Source organism: Gorilla gorilla, chromosome 2 (assembly GCF_029281585.2).
Source record: "Gorilla gorilla gorilla isolate KB3781 chromosome 2, NHGRI_mGorGor1-v2.1_pri, whole genome shotgun sequence".
NCBI classification, from domain to species: Eukaryota; Metazoa; Chordata; class Mammalia; order Primates; family Hominidae; genus Gorilla; species Gorilla gorilla.
Window position 1 is genome coordinate 79,073,306 of NC_086017.1, and position 14,739 is coordinate 79,088,044.

Consider the following 14,739-nt stretch of genomic DNA (forward strand, 5'->3'; position numbering starts at 1 on the left):
GGCTGTTTTCGAACTCCTGACGTCAACTAATCTGCCTGCCTCAGCCTCCCAAAGTGCTGGGATTACAGGCGTGAGCTGCTGCCTGTATAATCTGATACCTTTTACATAGTCAGGCAACATTAAATGTTTTCAGATTATTTTTCCTAAGCACATAAACTTATAAGCATGTATTTATATATAAACATACATATTTATTTTTTAACAAAACATGAGATTTACTATATATTCTTTTTCAACACTCACTTTTTAAAAAGTTAAGTTGTACCTAACATTTTATGTTGCTTAATATTTGTCTACAGTGTTATTTTAATGACTGCATAGCATTTTATTGTATGGATTTACCATAATTTATTTAAATAATCAGCTAGTTGAACATGTGGTTTGTTTTCAACTTGCCAGTAGTGTAAGCAATGCTGTAATGAGCATCCTACATGTAGTTAGTTAATTCAGTAGTAAAATTCCTAAGTGAAATTGCTGGATAAAAGAGCAAATCCATCTTAAATGATTGGAGATGTGGGTATAATAATTTTTAAGACAATGATTCCCAGCTATAATTCTTCCTTTTGCTGAAATAGCTTTGTTTTCCCTAACATAAGAAGCACACTTGTCTCATGTTATCCAATAGGACTTTCTGCAATGACAAAAATGTTCTGGGTCTGTTCTGACCAATATGATAGCCACTAGCCACATGTGGCTGCTGAGCATTTGAATTGTGGCTAGCATGACTGAGGAACCAAATTTTAAATTTTATTTACTTTTAATTAAATTGGCTAGCACGGCTGTAGCTCCTTGGGTCTCTTACCATTTCAGGCAAAAGTTCCTAAATGCTAATCCACAAACTGGGGCCGATATGTGATAAAGATTTCACTGCTCTTTAACGAATTAGAAATATAACAATGTGACCTGGCGCGGTGGCTCATGCCTGTAATCACAGCACTTTGGGAGGCCGAGGTGGGTGGATCACGAGGTCAGGAGATCAAGACCATCCTGGCTAATATGAAACACCATCTCTACTAAAAACACAAAAAAATTAGCCAGATGTGGTGGCAGGCACCTACGTAGTCCCAGCTACTCAGGAGGTTGAGGCAGGAGAATGGCGTGAACCTGGGAGGCGGAGCTTGCAGTAAGCTGAGATGGCACCACTGCACTCCAGCCTGGGTGGCAGAGTGAGACTCTGTCTCAAAAAAAAAAAAAAAAACACAGCAATGTGTAGGTTATATTTTCATAAGTCACAATTTATCCACCTTGAATAATCTAATAATCTACCTTGATTTTGAGAATAATTTCCTTTATTTAAATTTTTTTAATTTATATTTTTGTCCCTTGTAGAGCAAATACTTCCCATCTTTGCTGAGATGCGGTATAACATGTTCACTGAAATCAGATCACAAGCTTTGGATCCTGCCAAGTTCTAGGCTACCTAGGTTCAAACCTTGATTCCCATGTTTACTAGTTGATGAACCCAAAGAAGTTATTCATGGTCCCTGGCCCTCAGTGTGCTTATCTGTAAAGGGTAATGACAGTAGTAACACTATCAGGGTTGTCGTGAAGATTAAGTTCGTTAAAAAATTACATAGAAAAAACATAAACAGTATCTGGGACACAGTAAGTACAGAATAGCGGCCAGTTGTAGTGACTCATGCCTGTAATCCTAGCACTTTGGGAGGCCAAAGTGGGCGGATCACCTGAGGTCAGGAGTTCAAGACCAGCCTGACCAACATGGCGAAACTCTATCTCTACTAAAGATACAAAAATTTGCCGGGTGTGGTGGCGGGCATCTGTAGTCCCAGCTACTTGGAAGGCTGACGGGGGAGAATTGCTTGAACCTGAAACGTGAAGGTTGCAGTGAGCCAAGATGGCGCCACTGCACTCCAGCCTGGGTGACAGAGCAAGACTCTGTCTCAAAAAAAAAAAAAAAAAGTAAGTGCTCAATAGAAATGTTATATGAAATTAATATAAAATGAAATTAACATTACATTAAGTGAAATGTTAACTTCATTCAATTAATATTGCTACAACGATAGTGAATATATTTTTTATAACAAAATGTCATTTCTTTCATGGATTCATGGTGCTCTTTTTTTGAACATTTCTTTTTTTTTTTCTTTTTTTGAGACAGCATCTTGCTCTGTTGCCCAGGCTGGGGTGGAGTGACACGATCATAGTTCACTTCAATTGTGAAATCCTGGGCTCAAGCAATCCTCCTGCCTCAGTCTCCCAAGTAGCTAGGACTACAGGTAGGCAACACCATGTCTGGCTAATTAAAAAAGAAATTTTGGGCCGGACACACTGGCTCATGCCTGTAATCCCAGCACTTTGGGAGACTGAGGCGGGTGGATCACCTGAGGTCAGGAGTTCAAGACCAGCCTGGCCAACATGGTGAGACCCTGTCTCTATTAAAAATACAAAAATTAGCCGGGCAGGATGGCGCGTGCCTGTAATTCCAGCTACTCGGGAGGCTGAGGTGGGAGAACTGCTTGAAGCCAAGAGGCAGGGGTTGCAGTGAGCTGAGATTGCACCACTGCACTCCAGCCTGAGTGACACAAAGAGACTCTGTCTATAAAATTTGTAGAGATGGGGCTTCATTAGGTTGCCCAGACTGGTCTCCAACTCTTGAGCTCAAGTGATCCTCCCACCTTGGCCTCCCAAAGTGCTGGGATTATAGGTGTGAGCTGCCGCACTCAGCCTGTTTGAAAATTTCTTTTTAGGCAAAGCAAACAGCTGGTAACTGTTTGTTTGCTTTTTAAAGATTGATCCATACAGCCAAGTTCTGGGAACCACTGGCCTGTCATGTTTCTAAAACCTGGTCTCATTGCCCTGATAATATTTACCTGAGATATTTGAGAAAATGCTTGGATTATCTATTTTACAGATTATGAGTTGAAGTCCCATGTTTATTTGCAGGACTGGAAATCAGTCCTGCTACTTGGTTTTGCAGAGTGGACTTTAACGACAATTTCCTTAGACCAGTGACTATGAAACTGAACTGTGGACACTATGTCTAAATCCAGATGATAATTAATGTCCCTATAAGTTAATATAGATCAAATAGACTTTAAAGTCAAGGAAATGGTCAAATGCATTTTAAAAGACTTCTTAAAAACATTTTCAGCCAGGCACGGTGGCTCAAACTTGTAATCCCAGCACTTTGGGAGGCCAAGGCAGGCAGATCACCTGAGGTTGGGAGTTCGAGACCACCCGGACCAAGATGGAGAAACCCCGTCTCTCCTAAAAATACAAAATTAGCTGGGTGTGGTGGCCTGTAATCCCAGCTGCTCGGGAGGCTGAGGCAGGAGAATTGCTTGAACCCAGGAGGCGGAGGTTGCGGTGAGCTGGAGATCACGCCATTGCACTCCAGCCTGGGCAACAAGAGCGAAACTCCACCTCAAAAAAAAAAAAAAAAAAAAAAAATATATATATATATATATGTATATTCATTTGCTGTGAACAACAAACTGGGTTAGTTTCTATGTCCCAGTTTTACAAGATAACATCTTTTGGAAGGATAAATAAAAACATGTGAAAATGTATCAACCATACATTGCATTTTGGAGGAAAAATTTCCTAGCTGTGAGGCATTAACCTTACTGATGATATGATCTCTCACCTGGACTGCCTGGTATCCACAAACTGTTCATTGATGGACGACTTTCTGAAATGGATTCGCTCAATACCAAGAGACTTGGGGGGAAGAATTCTTGGAGAATGAGGTACTGAACTTGATCGCTGCCCAGGAAGAGTGAAGGCATCACTGGCTATAATAAGTAAATGGGTGAATGAAAAAATATGTAGGCAAATTAATAGGTAAATAAATATCTTGCCAATACCTCAAAAAAGAAATTAGAAGATTTAGTGAACAAAGTGTTCTTCCAAAGATGATATTTTGAGAAGAACATAACTCTTTCAAGAAGTTAATTTTTATATTTTATACACCAGAAAAAACGAAATTACTGAACACTCTTCTGGGACCTGAACCATCTTTTGCCAAATTCAACAGGTGTCACTTAGAGTGAGTAAATCACTCAAGGGGAATGGGTAATACCGCAGCTTTTAAAAGCTATATTAAAGAAAATCCCCAGTGTGAACCAAGGGGAAGTTGGCCTGGATCATTTTTGTTCACCTTTACTTTTAAAGTTTTTAGGCCTCTTTGGCCAAAGGCTTATCCTGTCATTGAAAGTAAGGAAACTGACTTATGCTGCATCATTAGAGGCTTGTTATGTTTTCCACTGCTATTTACATTTTCAAAGAGGGATGGCAAGCATGACCAAACATCACCTCACGTGAAGAATTCTGCAGTGGTGAAATTTTATGCACCATAAAACTTGGGGAAGATAAAGCAGTGGGGGTGTGGTTTCCTGGAATTCTTCAAGTCATACCACAGAGATCGCCAACTCAATCATGATTAAGTACAAGAGATGACAAAGAAACACTCTATTAGTTGATAGTAAACCCATTCTATAATAAAATGTATTGAACGGCTGAGCTCGGTGGCTCACGCCTGTAATCCCAGCACTTTGGGAGGCCGAGGCAGGCAGATCACCTGAGGTCAGGAGTTCGAGGCTAGCCTGACCAACATGGTGAAACCCCGTCTCTACTAAAAATACAAAAATTAGCTGGCAGTGGTGCCTAACGCCTGTAATCCCAGCTACTCGGGAGGCTGAGGCAGGAGAATTGCTTGAACCTGGGAGGCAGAGGTTGCAGTGAGCTGAGATCGCACCACTGCACTCTAGCCTGGGCAACAAGAGTGAAAATCCATCTCAAAAAAATAAATAAATAAATAAATAAATAAAAGAGAGAGAGAGAAAAGAAATGTATTGAACAAATACAGGCCATTACAATCGATACAGCCTGCCTCTATGAAACAACAAAATGACAGGTAGCCCAGTGTCTAACTATGCCTTTCTTCCTAAGTAAAATAAACTTTCCTTTATCTAGAATATGAAAGTTTATTTCACATTGTAAAACATACAATGATTTTATTTCATATTGTGATGAATACAGTGATAACGTGTACAATCTAATATCCTGGTTTTGATATTGGACTCCAGATATATAAGATGTCACCATTGGGAAAAACTGAGTGAAGGAATCTTTGTATTAATTATACAACTCTCCGTAAGTCTATGATTACTTCAAAATAAAAAGTTAAGAAACACTTTAGAGAGCCTTAAAGTCCTTACTGAGAGACTTAGATACTCCCATGAGGGCATTCTGATTCCCTGAGGTCATGTGATTTTTGTGGTCCTGTTATTAACGCTGAGTTAACCTGAGTAGGTGTTAATCATACACTTCCTTTCCCAACCATTCTGCATAAATGTAAGTTAGTTTATTCTACTTTTTCTCAAAAGAAAAACAAATAGGCCTTACTTAACTAAGAAAATTATCTTAATTATTTCAGAATATCTAACATTTTTAAACCAAAAAAGGAAGAGCCACTTACGATCATCATAGGTGGTGGTGTCAGACAAAGAGCTACTCTCTGAGGGGATTATGTCTTCTGTGAATAAAAATAACTGCCTTTAGTATAATTGTGCATTTATACAATTAGAGGGGGCTTAGAGAAACAATTTTCAATGGAGTGCATTTTCATTTAAATAAATGTAATTAATTACAGTGCATTAAGAATAATTAACTACCATAGTAAGAATGGACTCATATACTAACAAAAATCAAAACATTTTACATATTGTACGAATATCACATTAGATTATTTCTTAAAATGGAACAGACTTCAAGGGAGTGCTGGTTTTAAACTAGTTTTCGGTGTTTCTTCTACACTGGAATAAAACTTTACCTATATATTTAGTGCTTATGATCAACAAACTGGAAAGAAAAATCATGCCATTCTTATAATAAATGCTAAATGTTAAATAAAACACATTTGAATCCTCATTTGAGAATCTACTCTTAATATAACTTTGCTTTTGACCCCTCCCTGAAAGAAAGGGCCTTTTTTTTTTTCTTGTTTGTTTATGGGACAGAGTCTCATTCTGTTGCCCAGGCTGGAGTGCAATGGTGCGATTGTGGCTCACTGCAGCCTCAACCTCCTGGGTTTAAGCAATCCTCCCACTTCAGCCTCCTGAGTAGCTGAGATTACAGGTATGCAGCACCACGCCTGGCTAACTTTTTGGATTTTTAGTAAAGATAAGGTATCACCATTTGGCCAGGCTGGTCTTGAACTCCTGGGCTCAAGTGACCTGCCTACCTAGGCCTCCCAAAGTACTGGGATTAAAGGTGTGAGCCACTATGACTGGCCAAGCTTTTCAACAGGTTTCTCAACAGTGGCACTATTGACATTTTGAACTGGATAATCCTTTGTCCTGGGGAGCTGTCGTGTGCATTATAGGATTTCCAGCCTCCCTCGTTGAGAACCACTGAATTAGGTTTAAGTCTTGCTTTTGCCATTTATCGACTATGAGACCTTGGGCAAATTACTTAATCTCTAAGTATCACCTGGCTCAACCCCACAGTGGGGATAACAACAGTACCTATCACGTAGTGCTGGGGTGAGGCGTTAGAATAACGGATGTAAAGCCCCTAGCCCAGCTCCCAGCATTACATGACAAATGCTCAGTAAATGTTAGCTAGACTTAAATCTTTAGTTAACTAGACACTGTGTTCTGGTTGGCAATGGCCATAACACCTATTGCTGGTATCCATCAAATGTTAAATAACGTGGCCAGGCGCGGTGCCTCACCCCTGTAATCTCAGCACTTTGAGAGGCCAAGGTTGGTGGATCACTTGAGGGTCAGGAGTTTAAGACCAGCCTGGCCAACACAGTGAAATCCTGTCTCTACGAAAAATAACAAAAATTAGCCAAGCATGGTGGTGTATGCCTGTAATCCCAGCTATTTGGGAGGCTGAGGCAGGAGAATTGCTTGAACCTGGGAGGTGGAGGTTGCAGTGAGTCGAGATCATGCCACTGCACTCCAGCCTGGGTGGCAGAGACAGCTCTGTCTCAAAAGAAAAAAACAAAAAACAAACAAAAAAACAAACATATTCAGTAAAGAAAAGTATCTCAGATGTGTTGATCTGCATTTGCAAATCATTCCATATTCAGCTGAGTGTTTTGGCATGAGGTTCTAGGCAAATATAATCCTTCAATGCAAACTTCAAAACCATTATGAAGGGAAGCTCTCCAACCAATCTCTAATGTTAATCTGTATCAGAAACAAGTGAACTATCTCTATCAGACACACAGTGGAGCTTGAAGGCAAGGTGCCAATATAGTCAGCTGTTAGGCATACTTTCACTGTAAAGGAGAACATTTGAATTTTGCACAGTTTGAGGATGAATGGGCCATAACAAATGGCCATGGAGTTAAGCACAACACTAATCACCCATATCTGTAGGTCCAGAAATTAACCACCCCCAAGACCGCCTGGATTTCACATTCAACCAAAGCTACTCTACATTCTCCAGCTGTAGTGGACTAACACTTTTGTGTTGATGCTGTACATTCCCTTTCCAAAAGCCATGTCTGCTTTGTAAATCATATGCTCTCTACCCAATTATATTCTAAACTCACTTACCTTATTTCATCAAATCTAAGATATATATTTTAAGTACCAGCAAAAAATAATAAAAAAAGTACTGCCAAGTATGACTGTAATACACCATCTAGTGTGTTAAGAACTAACCCAAGGCTGGGCGTGGTGGCTCACACCTGCAATCCTGGCAGTTTGGGAGGCTGAGGTGGGAGGATTGCTTGAGCTCAGGAGTTTGAGACCAGCCTGGGCAACATGGTGAAACCCCATGTCTACAAAACATTAGCTGGGCATGGTGGTGCGTGCCTATAGTCCCAGCTGCTAGGGAGGCTGAGGTAGGAGGATCACCTGAGCCCAGGAAGTTGAGGCTGCAGTGACCTTTGATGGTACCACTGCACTCCAGCTTGGGCCACAGAGAGAGATCCTGTCTCAAAAAAACAAAAACAAAAACAGACAAACAAAAAAACCCAAAACTATCCCAATTGCATAGATGTTAAAAAGTAAAGGAAAAAATGTCTTAGAATCAAAGAAATACAATCGTATTTCAATCACCAGGCTGAAAACCATACCAATAAACATGTAAGGTCAATTGGACTTTAAATCTACCTGGGATTTCTCAGTTTACTTTTTTTCTGAAAATGAAAGTCATAAATACATAATGTAGAGAACTTGGAAAATACAGAATATTAAGAAGAAAATTAAGTTACTTGAAATTTCACAACTGTTAGTATTTTGAAATATTTCTCAGCCAGTCTTTGTGTGTGCATATTTCTATAAAATTGGGATCGTGTTGTGGTAACAATTTTATATCTGGCTTTTCTGCATTTCATGTTATATCATGACCATTTGCCCATATCTTTATTTTTTAATTTTGTTCACTTTTTTTTTTTTTTTGAGGCAGGGTCTTGCCCTGTCACCCACGCTGGAGTGCAGTGGTGCAATCATAGTTCACTGCAGCCTTGATTACCTGGGCTCAAATGATCCTCCCATTTCAGCCTCCCCTGTGGCTGGGACTACAGGTATGTACCACCACGCCTGGCTAATTTTTAAAATATTTTTTGAAGAGACGGGGTTTCACCACGCTTCCCAGGGTGGTCTCAAACTCCTTAGCTCAAGTGATCCGCTCACCTCAGCCTCCCAAAGTGCTGGGATTATAGGTGTGGGGCGCCATGCTTGTGCTGCCCATATCTTTAAATAGCCTTCACAAATCACAGAAATTTTAAATCAAGTTTACATACTTATAAAACTGAAATTCCGAACAATTTTTATCCTAAGAAACTTAGTTTGTCAGGCGCAGTGGCTCATGCCTGTAATGCCAGCACTTTGCGAGGCTGAGGAGGGTGGATCACCTGAGATCAGGAGTTTGAGACCAGCCTGACCGAGATGGTGAAACCCTATCTCTACCAAAAATACAAAATTAGCTAGGTGTGGTGGCGCATGCCTGTAACCCCAGCTACTTGGGAGGCTGAGGCAGGACAATCACTTGAACCCGGGAGGTGGAGTTTGCAGTGAGCCGAGATTGCCCCATTGCACTCCAGCCTGGGCAACAAGAGTGAAACTCTGTTTCCAAATAAAAAAGAAAACTTAGTTTTGATCACCTGGTTCTTCCTTTGATCTCTCATCAACTGGTAACTGGTTTGGAAACGCTATATACCATGAAGTATTGAGTAGGGGACTCAAAAAAAAAACCTCACTTATTACTAACCTGGTAACACTGTTGCTTTCTGGCTGGGTTTCTTTCCACACCTAATTCGGTATTCGTTTATTGCATTTTCAATCTCCTGAAGCTTTTTCATCGCATCTGTGTAATCTTGCTTTCGCTTTTTCTTCACAGTTTTACAAAGGTCTGGCTCATTGGCAAGTTTCTTTGCAGCTTCCACCAGCTTTTGCTGTATTAGAAAATTACTCTCCAGTTCTTGCAAAGCAGGATCCTGCATTTATACAATGATAGTTTTATTTTTATGGACACATACAATGAACTCTTACATGCATTGTGTAATAAAACTTCCTGTGCACTTTCTTGAATCAGATGTTCTTTGAGAACACTATCTTCCCAACTTTTACTGCACAGACATCCTTGTCAAACACTTTCCTTTACTCGTCTTAACTTCAACTTCTCATTAGTCCAAACCTCTTCCCTTTTCAAGGAAGGGAATGGCCTTTCATTCATTCAGTTGGTTGGGAGAAGATCATAGTTTTCACAGATATATTCTCAACTCAAAGCTCATGGATGCAGAAGATTATATTTATATGCATAGCTTTAGAGACAGATAAATTTGGGTTTGATCTTCTTCCTGGTAATTCCTGGTTGCATGACCCTGGATACACAGCTTCATCTTTTAATGCTTCAGTTTTTTTCATTTGTAAAATGAAGATAACACCTACCTTATGAAGTAGGACGAGGATTAAATGAGATAGTATATGTGCATTGCTTAGCTCAGAGACGGGTACACAGTGAGCACTCAGTAAATAGCAAAGATTTCCAAAGATGAAAACAGATACAATTTTCTAAAGCTAAGATGGTCAAATTTCTACAAGAAACATAGATATGGTTATATTGGCTGATGACATGCAAATGAGAAAGTATTATACATTCTATATTGGCTAACAAATATTTTAACTTGATTGTAGCTCAGTGCTGTGCATGTATTATCTCATTTAATACTCACTGGATCCCTTGGAGGGAAGTCCAATCATTACCCCCATTTTACAGATGAGGAAAACTGAGGCCTGAGAAATGAGACTTTAGAGAGGCTAAACTACTTGACAAAGGCTATTATTTAGTTTTAAGTAAACGAACCTAATGCTGGAGTTCTTAATTCTTATAATACTGACTCTCAAATGAGAAACATTTGGAGTTCACTGAATGTGTATGATTTGGGGAGTAAAGTAGTGAGAAGTAACTCAATTTTGACTGGAGTGGGCATGAAAGAAAGAGTTCAATTTGGTCTACACGATCCATCTGTACTGGTGAGATAACATACAGCAGAGACTCAAAAACCAAAGGAAAAAGTCCACTACACTCAGACAGCTTTCCTGTCTTATGATTAATTGAAAGGCTCAGAGGCGTTGTTCATACTTCCTCACTCGGCAGCAAGTTGTCATCTAATTTGAACGCAGTACCCACACGTCTTCTGACCTGAGGAGGCTTCTCGCCTATGTTCAGGGGATATTCCTTTGGCATTTTGCCTGTGAGCTCCTGTAAAACAGGACAGAATCAAGAGCAGATAATCGACACTGGCCAAAGTTGTCAAACACAATTTGATGAGCCCCAAAAAGCAGACTCACAGCCTCCCGCAGACAGATCTTCTTAAGCTCCTCAACTTTTTTCAGAAGTTTTTCTTGTAATAGTTTCTCCTTCTTCTTTAGTTCAAGGATTTTTTCTCTCTTTTGCTCTTCACTAACTTCTGAGTCTTGAGAACCTAGGGGATAAGGGAAGGGCAGGGAAGGTTTATACAAGGGATATTTCCTTCCTTTCTAAGGGACAAAGGATTTTTAAGCTAAAGCTGCTATTAAATGGTAGTTTATTTCTTTTCTCCTTGTTTCTCAACATAATAAAAGGAAATTGGAAAACATTTTCTCATTCTTCTGGGCATCAAACAGAACCTGGTAATAAAATGTGCCTTTCTGCATCCTGGCTCAGTCATTTTGGGGGTAATGATAAAATGCTTAACGTCCCAGACACACCCAAAGAAAAATTTCATTTTTCTGAGCAGAAGAGAAGGTAAGATGGTCCTTGAAGAGTTGTTTCAAGTGTTCTTTTAAAAAGTAAGCAAGCAAGGAAAAGAAAAATCAGTGTGAAGGAAGGTCATGCTTCAGAGTCACAAGTTGACAGTGAGATTTAGATGGGATGAATCATTTTAGTAAAGTTACATATACTTAATGATAAGAGATTCCAGAATTTTTACAGAGGAAGGGCTTAGGGGAAGCTACCACATTTGAGGGATATGCTTGTAATCATGTTTGTATAGCATTTTATATTGCATGGAGAATTAGACAATTATTTGTATCAAAAACTAAATGCTGGAAAAGGCAGCTGCTGTGGAAAATGTTCTTTCAAGCCACACCTTGGTACTCACCATCCTTGCATCTCATATGACATGCACAACCTATTTATAATTTGACTTTCTACATATTCTTTAAAAAATTAGCCTTAAAATTTTATTCAAAGCTGTTGCATACATATTTATTGACATACTTATTTATTCCCAAAATAATGGATTAAAAGATGAATTTTGAAGTGGTTTATGACCGAAAAAACAAACGAAATAAAGATGGCTTGCACGTTCTCTAATCCCAAGATGTTACCTGAGGAGATTAAACTGCCATTGCTTGCCATGATGAACTGACTTTTCGCCTCCAGTGTCACCAGCTTGGAGGCCCTTTGTGTTCCTGTCTCTGTCAAATCCATTGCAATCTCATCTAAACTCCTGGCTGAAGGAATTTTTGCCTAAGAGGCATACAACAATGAAACAGAATTAACTCAAACATACTTCAAATTAATGAAACAATTAAGTTAATATACAATAAAAATAGCAACACAGAGGATAATTTAGAATTTTCACATATTCAAGTGGCATTCTTCAGACCAAAAAACAAAACAAAACAAAACAAAAACCCCACAAATAGTTAAAATGTTTTAATAACTATACATGATTTTCTCATGATGTGGTTCAGTTACTAACTTTGAAGTGTCACTGGCAGCATCATCGCCAGCAGTGTCACCAGTATATACAAACGTGCATGCCAAAAAGTTGGCCAGTCTTACAACTTTTAAAGCAGTTTATATATTGCCCATCATTTAAACATATAAAAAAACTGAAATAGTTGGAAGTTAAATGCAAAAAAATCTCAGAGAGCAAAAATATATGTGCTTGCGTCTTTTGTGAGAAGGCTTATCTTCTGAACAGAATGCAAAAGGGGAATCTGTCCCTATAGAAATGATGCCAGTTACTTACTTTGCTTTGCTTCCGGTCCAAGTAAAACTGATGCTGACTAATTGCCATTACCCAAATGGACTTGATGAGAGAAGAGTTAGCATACCATGTTTGCACAAACAGGCCACTTTGCCCAAAGGTTCTTCTTGAAACTGAAATCCTGAAAGATTAAAGAAAGCACTCAAATAATTCCCCTCTGGCCCAGCATGATGCAAAATGTACCCTGCGAGCAGCATTGTAACAAGGCATGTTCCTCTTACCTGTCTTCTGTTGCAAAAACTCTTATGCAAAAGGGGACCAAGTTTCTGATTTTCTCCTTTTACAACAAAACAATTCAGACCTAAGTAATCTCTTTCTGGATAAACAGCATGTTTAAAAACACATACACATGAACTCAAAAGCTGATAAAGAATCAGTCAAATTAGAGATTATACAAAAACATTTAGTTAGAAACTCTAAGGATGTGTAGCCATCACAAGTGGTAAGGAATAAATGGGATAAGATTTTAAAGATACAGCAACCAAGTGTGGAATGAGCACCTAATTCAAGGTAAAAGAGCATTTCAGATCTAGGTAGATTTGGCCGGCTCTGATACTATCAGAGAATGCACTTAATGATAATGGCTGAAAATATGCAAGTCCAAAACTATCCAGAGTGCTGCTTGTACACCAGATGGAAAGAGGAAAGGGGAGGGGGGAGGAGAGAGGAGGAGGGAGAGGGGAGAGGGGGAGCGGGGAGAAGGGAGGGAGGGGAAGTGAAAGAGAGAGAGACAGAGAGAAAGAAAGAGAAAACAGGCAAGAGGCAGACAGACTGTGTGTGTGTGACGTGGTACTAATGTTCTTTGTAGCAATTTGGCTTATCTCTTCAGGTCACCTTTTTATCACAGGTATTTCCTCCCATCCCTCTGGCCTCTAAACATCCATAACCATCTTGGGACTGAAAAGTACCCACTAAGGACTGATTAAGAATTTCTCTTAAGGCCGGGTGCCATGGCTCAGCACTTTGGGAGGCGGAGACGGGCGGATCACCTGAGGTCAGGAGTTTGAGACCAGCCTGGCCAACATGGTGAAAGCCCGTCTCTACTAAAAATACAAAATTAGCTTGGCGTGGTGGTGCATGCCTGTTCTCCCAGCTACTTGGGAGGTTGAGGCATGAGCATCACCTGAACCTGGGAGGTGGAGGTTGCAGTGAGCAAAGATTGCGCCACTGCACTGCAGTCTGGGTGACAGAGTAAGACTCTGTCTGGCAGTTGGGGGCGGGCGGAGGGGGGCGGGATTTCTCCTAAGATATTTGAGAACCCACATCCTGACCAGTTCATGTTGGTAATTTGGCTTTTTTTTTTTTTTTTTTTTTAATGACCAAGAACACCAACATTTTAAATGAGCAAAAGATCTGAATAGACTTTTCTCTAGTAAAGATATAGGAATAGCTAAGCAGCACATGAAAAGATGCTCAGCCATCATTAGTCATGAGGAAAGTGCAAATCAAAACCACAAGAAGGTACCACTTCAACCCACTAGGATGGCATAAACTATACATGCACACAAAACTAAAAATAACAAGTGTCGGTGAGGATGTGTCGGCATTGGAACCACATATACTGCTGCTTGGGATGTAAAATGGTGCAGCACTTTGAAAAGCAGCCTTGCCATTCCTCAAAGGGTTAAAGATAGTTACCATTTGACCCAGCAATTCCATTCCTAGGTATATACCCAAGAGAAATGAAAACATATGTTCATATAAAAACTTGTACACAAATGTTGATAGCAGCGTTATTTGTATAGTAACTGGGTCATACAGAGAAAAGTCTTTGATCCTCACCTTCGTGGATCATGAACTTCAACAGCAAATTTTTTCTCACGGAAATATAAGTTCTCCAGCTGTTTCCATTGGAATAACTAAGAAAACAGAAAAGCCAGGAAGTGTTATTTATTCTGATTTTTACTAAGTCTATAAATCAGCTTAATAATCAAACAATTATAAGCTCCAAGAAGGTACACTGATACGATGAAACATGAATATGTGATTCAGCCTTTTTACAAATCAACTATGACCTGAAACCATTTTATTCCTTCTTCTGGCAGCAATCTTTAACTATTAAAATTCACCTCGGCCGGGCGCGGTGGCTCACGCCTGTAATCACAGCACTTTGGGAGGCCGAGGCAGGCAGATCACGAGGTCAGGAGATCGAGACCATCCTGGCTAACACGGTGAAAACTTGTCTCTACTAAAAATACAAAAAAAATTAGCCGGGCGTGGTGGTGGGTGCCTGTAGTCCCAGCTACTCGGGAGGCTGAGGCAGGAGAATGGCGTGA

At 39.8% G+C, this 14,739-nt stretch overlaps 1 protein-coding gene across 4 annotated transcripts in view; it reads right to left on the bottom strand.

The window, feature by feature from the left end:
* Positions 1 to 14,739, bottom strand: part of FRMD4B (FERM domain containing 4B) — a 369,354-nt gene that overhangs the window by 13,890 nt on the left and 340,725 nt on the right. For all 4 annotated transcript variants that reach the window (XM_055383373.2, XM_055383374.2, XM_004035874.5 and 1 more), the window contains 8 exons: positions 14,246 to 14,322; positions 12,446 to 12,584; positions 11,796 to 11,937; positions 10,776 to 10,909; positions 10,567 to 10,686; positions 9,193 to 9,418; positions 5,441 to 5,497; positions 3,608 to 3,755 (listed from right to left, as the gene is read on the bottom strand). In XM_055383373.2, coding sequence (XP_055239348.2) covers positions 3,608 to 3,755; positions 5,441 to 5,497; positions 9,193 to 9,418; positions 10,567 to 10,686; positions 10,776 to 10,909; positions 11,796 to 11,937; positions 12,446 to 12,584; positions 14,246 to 14,322 — 1,043 coding nt within the window. The remainder of the gene's footprint in view (positions 1 to 3,607; positions 3,756 to 5,440; positions 5,498 to 9,192; positions 9,419 to 10,566; positions 10,687 to 10,775; positions 10,910 to 11,795; positions 11,938 to 12,445; positions 12,585 to 14,245; positions 14,323 to 14,739) is intronic.